At 45.0% G+C, this 9,665-nt stretch overlaps 1 protein-coding gene across 6 annotated transcripts in view; it reads right to left on the reverse strand.

Moving 5' to 3' along the window:
* Positions 1 to 5,493, reverse strand: part of Lman2l (lectin, mannose binding 2 like) — a 28,507-nt gene extending 23,014 nt beyond the window's left edge. For 2 of the 6 annotated variants that reach the window (XM_090336422.1, XM_090336421.1), the window contains exons 1-3: positions 5,307 to 5,493; positions 3,524 to 3,642; positions 58 to 175 (exon numbers count right to left, since the gene is read on the reverse strand). In XM_090336422.1, the coding sequence (XP_090192548.1) occupies positions 58 to 175; positions 3,524 to 3,642; positions 5,307 to 5,490 (421 nt within the window). In that variant the 5' untranslated portion in view covers positions 5,491 to 5,493. Of the gene's footprint in view, positions 1 to 57; positions 176 to 3,523; positions 3,643 to 5,306 lie in introns of those variants that run through there. The other 4 variants (XM_090336428.1, XM_090336427.1, XM_090336426.1 and 1 more) reach the window with 3 other exon arrangements.
* Between the last annotated feature and the right edge of the window lie 4,172 nt (positions 5,494 to 9,665).

Consider the following 9,665-nt stretch of genomic DNA (forward strand, 5'->3'; position numbering starts at 1 on the left):
ACAAAGAAAAAGCAGGCCTGCCACACCAACACAAGAGCAGCCCAGGATCCCCAATACCTGTCTGCATCCGATCCTTTGTATACCAGATTGCCAAGCCGTCCCCATGAAGGTTCTTCTTCCCTTGTCCATGGATCTTGAAATGCACCTGCAACTCCCAGTCTCTCAAAAAGCATGGCTAAAGAGAAAATCACAGTGAAATCAATCAGGAGCAGGGAATGAGAAACTTAAGCCCACAGCAGCAGTCTACAGACATAGAAAACAAATGCAGAGCCAGGCATGGTGGCTCACACCTGTAATCCTAGCTAAGGAGGCTGAGATCTGAGGATCAAGGTTGGGCACTACAGAATGTGAGACTCTTATTCCAATTAATGATTAGAATGGGAAGTGGGGCTGTGGCTCAGGGGTAGAGCTGAAGAGCTCAAGAGAAGTGCCCAGGCCCAGGCCCAGAGTTCAAGCTCCATGACCCACAAAACAAACAAACAAACAACAACAACAACAACAACAAAAACCATAGTAGGAGATAACAAAGCTAAGGGTTACAATGAAATCTAAGACTTGTGAAGTGCTATACCATAAATATAATATAAATGTTAGGCAGATTGAGGCATTCAATTGTTTAAGATCCTTTCTAGGATAATCTTCCCTATCTCCCAATAGACACAAGATAGTACTCCAAGGCCGAAACAAGGCAAGTTAGGCTGTCATGATATTGCACTTGCAAAGTATCCTGGCCTGTTAAGTACAGATGGCTCAAGAAGCTGAGATGATTGCCACTTATGATCATTTCTCTGACAGAGACTCTAAAAAGCTGGTATTTAAAGAAAGGTCAAACTCTCATTCATTATAAAAGAATATGACAAGCTAAGTCATTACACAAAGGTTCCCAGGAATAATTAGCAGATACTATAAACAACTCTAATTAGCTAGTCTTGGCCTCCTGCCAATCTGAGGCGCAAGCCTGAGTTCCCACGAGAAGAACGAGTTACAGTTCCCCAAGCCTTCATGTCCATGGCCAAGCAGTATAAATACCCAGAGTTGAATGCCATCCCCATCCCTGGGGCTGTCTCTGGTAGGACAACGTTAAGGAGGGGCTTCAAAATCAGATTCCTACTTTTCTTTTTCTTTTCTTTCTTTCTTCCTTTTTTTTTTTTGCCAGTCATGGGGCTTGAACTCAGGGCCTGGGCACTGTCCCTGAGCTTCTTTTGCTCAAGGCTAACATTCTATTCACTTGAGCCACAGCACCACTTCCTCAGTATTTGATACTGAGGAATGGAACCCACAGCTTCATGCATGCTAGGCAAGAACTCTACCACTAAGCCACATTCCCAGTCTGTCTCTCCCTCTCCCTCTCCCTCTCCTTCTCCCTCCCTCTCTCCCTCCCTCTCTCTCTCTCTCTCTCTCCCCCTCTCTTCAAAACTTTATCTTTTAAAAAGTTGGGGGCAGGGGCCAGGAGTTTGGCCTAGTGGTAGAGTGCTTGCCTAGCATGCACAAATACCAGGGTTCAATTCCTCGGGACCACGTACATAGGAAAAAGCCAGAAGTGGTGCCGAGGCTCAAGTGGTAGAGCTCTAGCCTTGAGAAAGTCCAAGGACAGTGCTCAGGCCCTGAGCCCAAGCCCAAGACTGGCAAAAAAAAAAAAAAAAGTTGGGGGTATTGCTCAAGTGGTAGAGTGCTTGCCCAGCAAGTGACAGGCTGTGAGTTCAACTCCAGTACAAGGGCCAGGATTGTGGCCTAGTGATAGAATGCTTGTCTAGCATGCACGAAGCCACAGGTTTGATTCCTCAATACTACATATACAGAAAAAGCTATGGCTCAAGTGATAGAGCACTAGCCTTGAGAAAGCCCAAGGACAGTGCCCAGGACCTGAGTTCAAGCCCCAGAACAGGAAGGAAGAAGGAAGGAAGGAAGGAAGGAAGGAAGGAAGGAAGGAAGGAAGGAAGGAAGGAAGGAAGGAAAGAAGGAAGGAAGGAAGGAAGGAAGGAAGGAGCAAGCCAGGTGCAGTGGCACACACCTATAATCCTAGCTACTCTGGAGGCTGAGATCTGAGCCAGCCCGGGCACTAAAGTCCATAAGACTATTATCTCCAATTAATCACTAGAAAACTGGAAGTGGTGCTAAGGCTCTAGGGGTAGGGCAGTAGCCTTGAGTTGAAGAGCTCAGGGACAGCACCCAGGCCCAGAGTTCAAGTCTCACAACTGGCAGAAAAAGAAAAGCAGAGAAGAAAGAACAAAATAAAGAGAGAAAGAGAGAGAGAGAGAGAGAGAGAGAGAGAGAGAGAGAGAGAGACAGAGAGAGAGAGAGAGACAGAGACAGAGACAGAGACAGAGACAGAGAGAAGGAAAGGAAGGAAGGAAGGAAGAAGAAAGGAAAGGAAAGGAAAGGAAAGGAAAGGAAAGGAAAGGAAAGGAAAGGAAAGGAAGCAAGCAGGCTGGGAGTTTGCCCTAATGGTAGTTTGCCCAGCATGCATGAAGACCTGGGTTCAATTCCTAGGTACCACATACACAGAAAAAGCCAGAAGTAGTGCTGTGGCTCAAGTGGTAGAGCTCTAGACTTGAGGAATGCTCAAGGATAGTACACAGGCCCTAAATCCAAGCCCCAGGACTGGCAAAGAAAAAAGAAAGAAAAGCATCATTTTACACTTGTACAAAATCACAGAGCAGCCACACCAGGAATACATTCACTTCTTGCCACTAAACTTCATGGAAGACAAGGTAGCTAGAAAAAGTCCAGAGAAGGACCAAGAGAAAAAGACCAAATGACTCAGAAATTTTCATATGAAAATAAAAACAGGGGCCGGGAGTTTGGCCTAGTGGTTAAAGTGCTTGCCTAGCATGCACGAAAACCCGGGTTCGATTCCTCAGTACCACATACATAGAAAAAAGCCGAAAATTGTGCTGTGGCTCAAGTGGTAGAGCTCTGGCCTTGAGAAAGCCCAAGGACAGTGCTCAGGCCCTGAGCTCAAGCCCAGGACTGGCAAATAAAAAAAAAAAAAACCAACCAAACTCTTCAAACTAAACTAACAAGGGGGGGGGGGCGGCTATTAGATGAAGTCTGGCTTTTAGTTATTTATTTAGAGACTGGATCTGACTATGTTGCTCAGGCTAGTCTGGAATTTCTGGGCTTCAGTAAATCTCTTGCCTTTGCCTCCCAAACAGCTGGGACTACAGGTCTACTCCACCAAGTCCAGTGCTACATGTACTAGAGTAGCTTTCTACTTTACAAAGCAAAGTGATTAAACTGGACTTCAGTTATTAAACCTCAAGCCTTAGGATTAGGTCAATCAAGACATTTCTGAAAATAGATTCAAAAATAACCATTTGCTATGTTAGGGCAACAACAAAATTCCCCAATATCTAATTTATTATGAAAGCTACCATAAGCTCTGACATAAAGATCTTTTCTACCTATGGAAAACAGAACACTGTAAACAGTAGTTAAATGAAGTCAAGTCAGGCTGTCCCTGGCTGAACTTTCAGGACATTCTGGGTCACTGGCAGAAAAAGGAAAAAAAAAAGACTCTTACCACCCTGTTCCACAAGGCACCCTGTTTACTTTGCATATCTGGAGTAAGACGTATATACTGGGTCATCACCATGGCATTGCCCATCAGATTCCACAGTGAGGAACTGCTTGTGCCCACACCTATGAGGAAGAAATACATACGTTCATCCTCAACACCAATCTGTTCAAAAGTCCACCAGACAGCTTCTGAAAGGTAGAACCATTATCTTCTGTTTTTTATTTTGTTTTTCCAGTGTTGTAAATCATTTGCTTTTTGTGTGTTATGAGTAGTGGGGTCTGAACTCAGGGCCATGAGTCATGGCCCTTTTCCACTTATTTTTCACAACGGCATTTTTGTCCTAGCTGGCCTGGGACCTCAACCATCCTGTGTGCCTCCTTTGTAGCTGAGGTTACACAAGTGTACAATCATACCCAGCTTGTTGAGGTGGGGGGTATCACTATTTGCCTGGGTTGGACTGGAACTATATCATCCTGATCGCTGCCTCCTGAGTAGCTGTAATTACAGGAGTATATCACATGGGTCAATCTTTTTCTTTTCTTTCTTCTTATTGAAAAGCTGGTCTAGAACTCCTGGCTTAATCCTTTGCCTCGCCCTTCCAAGCAGCTGGCACTAGAGATACTTCCACCGCCACTACCACCAGACACTTTATAAATCTTAAATCTATATCATAGTTACAGCTTCCTTTTGCAAGTCCCTTCTTAAGTGAAGAGCTCCAGACACATCAGGTGTCTAGCACTTTATGCACACCACAGTAACTGTAGCTGAGATCTATTCTTCCTATTTTATACATGAGTGAGCTTTAGCACCATGAAAAAAAAAGGTAATACTCTTAGTTTTACCTTCGGGCATAAACATGTTCCTTTAAGTAAATAATAATAATTTTCAGGTATGAGGCTACTCCCTCACACTACATGTCTTGAGTAAAATTTGTTGCTGTATCACCCACAGCATTAGCAAAAAAGGTACTAAGGGAATCCAAATGAATAAGTGATACCTTTTTCTTTTTGGCCAGTCCTGAGGCTTGAGCTCAGGGCCTTAGCACTCACTGTCCTTGGGCTTTCTCAAGGCTAGAGCTCTACCACTTGCGCCACAGCTCACTTCTGGCTTTTCCTATGTATGTGGTACTGAGGAATTGAACCCGGGTCTTTGTGCATGCTAGGAGAACACTCTACCAAACTCCCAGTAAGTGATATCTTAGTAGTACTGTATACTCTTGTACACTTCAGGATTTTCCCTTCCTCACTGGGGTAACACATGTGTTTACTCATCTGCAACCATTTGTTTTCTCTGTAGTAACTGTATCAATTTTCTGATCTATAAGCTGTGTTTAGGGGCCTATGAACCAATGAACCCTGAATAAAACAAAACTCAGGGATCCTGGCCTGGAAAGAACAGCGTTCTTTGTATCTTCTTTCTCATCTTGACCAAGTTCTACCCCAGTCTTTTCTCCAGCTTTATTTCTAGCACACCCACAGCTCCATCTGACACTGGCTCAAGGCTTGGGGCACCGACCCCTGTTTCCTTCCCAGGCCCTCCGGTCCTCCCTCCGTCCCTCCCGTCCTGCGGGCCTAGCACGATGGCCTCAGATTCCAGCCGGTGCGGAGGGAGAGGGGGCGGACCCCCTGATCTTCCGACGCACGGATCTCACACGCGGCCGGGTCCCCAAGGGTACCTTCCGGGCCACAAATCGCTCCTTCCCCGCTTCCCATTCCTACAGACGAGTTCACAAGTCCCGGAGCCTCCCGCGCCCGCACCAAAGACCACCTCGCCCCGGGCGCCTCACCCTGGTAGGGCTTCGACAGCGAGTGCTCCCGTTTCAAGTACTCGAACGTTTGACCCGCCCCGACCTGTCGTGGCCCCTGCCCAGACCCCACCAGAAGGAGAAGAAACAATATCTTGGACCCGTCTCGAGCCAACAAACGCCGCCGCCACCGCTGCCACCAAGAGAGTCCCACCACAGCCGCCATCTTTCCCACAGCCGTCCCTTCACCAGAAGCCCGCCCAGTTGACCAGCCCATTGGCCCGTAGAACCATCTGCCTCGCGTCTGATTGGCTCTCGGCAAGTGCCCGCCCCCGCAGGTGAGCCCCTTACCGATTGGCTAGTTTGGGAATCAGTTGCCTTGCCAACCAAGGAAAGGGGTGGGGCCGAATGTCCCGACTCCTCTGTGTTAGCTTGTGTAGGCCTGCATGTAAATTTCCCTTTTGTTTTCTATAGTAAACTTAAAGAGATAAAACTTTTCTTTTTTCTTCCGACCCCCAAGCAAATGTTCTATCGTCCATGTCCTGGTACTTACTTGACGGTGCGGAGCTACACCGAAATGACAGGAAAATATTAGGGTAATTAGAAAATTATAAAATTTATAAGAGCCTTGAGCAGCACTATCAACTTAACCCGATATTTATGTAGTACACCCCACAACAGCAAAACACACATTCTCTTCTTTAAAATGTTTGTCAAGTTATTTTGGTCCATAAAACATGAATGTGAACCAACTGCAAACATCAATTCATTCTCAGTGTGTGTGTGTGTGTGTGTGTGTGTGTGTGTGTGTGTGTGTGTGTGTGTGTGTGTAGGGTTGGGGGATAGAGGAACCTAAACTCAGGGCCTGGGCACTGTCCTTTAGCTTTTTTGCTCAAGGCTGAACCTCTTCCATTTGAGTCATGGCTCCACTTCAAACTCTTTGCTGGTTGATTGGAGATAAGAGTCTTAGTAACTTCTGCTTGACTTGGCTTTGAACCTCACTCAGATCTCAGCCTCTTAACAAGTTAAGAGGAATGATCCACTGGCTCCCAGTTCCATCGCTTCTTTTCATCTTTTTCCTGAGCTACAACAGTGCCCACATTGGTCTTCTGAGACCCCAAATGCTCCATAGCCACCTAAACATCTAAGCATGATTAGCATTGGCGTTAAATAAGATGATATGGTAAACCTCTTAGTACAGTGTATGGCATGTAGTAAGCATTATTTCATCCTCGTGTTATTTAAAAGAGCTCTTGATAGCTTGTCATCATCTTTCGAGAAGAGATTTGAGTCCCTTAACTTCCCACACAAAGCTCTCTGCTATCTCTTCCCTGACCTTCCTCTGGCAGGATTGCCATAGCTCCATTTGTCCATCTACATATTCTTTCCTCTTTGCTTCCTTGCCTCTCCTTTCAGTAGCCCCCCTCCTGCTACCCATTTCCTCCTAGAGGCCTTTCACAATTCCCTGAGGCCAAAACACTAGCCTCTCTCTCCAAGCACATGGACAGAATACTTACCATACCTAAATCTACATCTTCACTATTGCTTAATCAAAACTGTCTCCTTCCTGAGCATCTATTAAATAGGAAAAACATGATATGCGCCTGCTTTTGCGGAGATTTAATTTGTGTATGTCTCAAGTGTGTACGCATACACATGAGCTCAATAGTACTGGGCCGTGCTACTGTTCCTTAACTTTTCACTCCAAGCTGGCAGCTTTGATCCATATCTCAACTCTGGGCATGTTTCTGATTAACTGAGGATTAAGAGTCTCATGAACTTGCCTGACCAGGCTGGTTTTAACATGGTCCTCAGAACTCAGCCCCCTGGTAGCTTGACCCACCAGAGCCCAGCTTGGCATCAACTTTTTAAAGTAGTCAAAGCCATTGATCTTGGGCCATTGATTGTGGCCCAGCAGTAGAGTGCTTGCTTATCATGCATGAAGCCCTGGATTGGATACCTCAGTACCACATACATAGAAAAAGCTGGAAGTGGTGCTGTGGCTCAGGTAGTAGAGTGATAGCCTTGAGAAATCCAAGGCCAGTGCCCAGGCCCTGAGTTCAAGCCCTAGGACTGACAAAAAAAAAAGTCATTGATCTTTTACACTTTTTTGAATTATGATAAAATATTAGAAACTGTAGCTGGTCTAGTCATAGTTTTGTTTTGTTGGTTTGCTGGGACTTGAACTCTGGGCTTGGGCATTCGTTGTCCCTGAGCTCTTCAGCTCAAGGCTACCACCCTACCCCTGGAGCCACAGTGTCACTTCCTGTTTACCTGGTGGTTAATTAGAGATAAGAGTCTCACATACTTTAGTGCTTGGGTTAGCTTTGAATGAGGATCTGAATAGCTCAGCCTCCAGAGTAGGTAGGATTGGAGGCGTGAGCCACTGTGCCTGGCTCTATTCATGGTTTTAACTATTCATTACCCTTAATGGACATAGAATAAAATCCAATCTTTTTAGTGTATCATTCAAGGCCCCCATAACCTGAGTCAGATCGGGCTCTCCATGTGTTTATTATAATGTATGACACTGACATTACATTGTTCCATTAGCAGAATATGCATCTGTCTTCCCCGTGAGCTGGGAGCTTCTGGACTGCAGGAAGTAGGTCCTACTCATTTTTATAGTCGCCACCTTTTTCCCATCATCATGGCACTGTCTGAATTCTAATTCTATTCTTTCCTTTTTTTGGTCCAAGATCAAGACTTGAACTTTTCATTTATTGGCACTCTACCAACTGAGGTACATGTCCAACTCCTTATGATTTTAAAAATTATTTCCATTGAATTGCTCTATCAACTACACTTTCATTGTGCTTTAAAAAATAAAATTTCCAGTGCTGGGAGTGTAGCCTAATGGTAGAGTGCTCACCTCGCATGCATGAAGCCCTGGGTTCGATTGCTTGGTACCATATACACAGAAAAGGCTGATAATGGCACTGTGGCTCAGGTGGCAGAGTGCTAGCCTTAAGTAAAAAGTGTCCAATGGAAAAAAAGTGTTCAAGGACAGTGCCTATGCCCTGAGTTCAATCCCCAGGACTGGCAAAAGAAAAAATAAATAAAATAATAATAGCCTATAATCCTAGCTACTCAGGAGGCTGAGATCTGAGGACTACGGTTCAAAGCCAGCTCAGGCACTAAAAAAATGTGAGATTCTTCTCGCTAATTAATCATTAAAACAAACAAACAAAAACATGGGAAGCGGGACTGTGTCTCCAGGGGTAGGGCTGTAGCCTTGAGCTGAAGAGTTCAATGACAATACCCAGGCCCAGAGTTCAAGCCCCACAACCCACAAAAAAAAAGTAAATAAAATAAAATAATAATAGCAGGGGGTAGGGGCTCACACCTGTCATCCTAGCTACTCAGGAGGCTGAGATCTGAGAATCGAGGTTCAAAGCCAGCCCAGGCACTAAAGACAGTGAGACTCTTATCTCCAATTAATCACTAGAAAACCAGAAGTGGCACTGTGGCTCAAAGTGGTAGAGCGCTAACCTTAAGGTGAAGAACTCAGGAACAGTGCCCATACCTAGAATTCCAGCCCCATGTCCAACAAAATAAATAAATACACCATTTACCATTAACTTTTTTCAATGCTGGAGAGCAAACTCAGAGCTTTCTTCATAGTAGGCAAGTCGTCTACTACCGAGCTGTGTCCCCAGCACCCCATTTACACTATATAGCTCAGAGTTAAGTGCATTTGCATGTTATACACTTGTAGCTGAATTTCTGATTATCACCAACAGATCTGTCATTGTAAAAAAAAAAAGGGCCTTATGACTTCACCTTTATAATAACTTGTTTTTTGGTTTTGGGGTTTTTTTTTTTTGGTCAGTCTTGGGTGCTTGAATTGTGGGCCTGGGCACTGTACCTGAGCTCTTCAGCTCAAGGCTACTGCCCTACCCCTTGAACCATAATGCCACTGGTTTTCTTGTGGTTAGTTGGAAATAAGTGTCTCACAGACTTTAGTGCCCAGGCTTGGCTTTGAACCTTGATCCTCAGATCTCAGCCTCCTGAGTAGCTAGGATTACAGGCATGATCCAAGGGGCCCAGCTTATAATAACCTTTATAATACCAATAACAAAAATCTTAAGTAAAGAAAAGAAGAATAAGCACTCAGAGCTTAAGGCTACACTCTACCACTTGAGCCACAGCTCTACTCTAGGCTATTTTGGTGCTTAGTTGGAGATAACAGTCTCTAGGACTTCCCACCCAAACTGGCTTCAAAGCACAGTCCTCAGATCTCAGCCTCAGGAATAGCTAAGATTACAGCAATGAGCCACAAGTGCCCAACTCTTGTTGTTTTGAGAAGGAGGTCTTTCTATACTCATTAGCTATGAATATATGATCTTCCTGTCTTAGCCTCCTGAGTGTTGGGATTACAGATATGCAAACTCACAGCTA

Source organism: Megascapheus bottae, chromosome 7, assembly GCF_031878675.1.
Source record: "Megascapheus bottae isolate mThoBot1 chromosome 7, mThoBot2.hap1, whole genome shotgun sequence".
Taxonomy (NCBI): domain Eukaryota; kingdom Metazoa; phylum Chordata; class Mammalia; order Rodentia; family Geomyidae; genus Megascapheus; species Megascapheus bottae.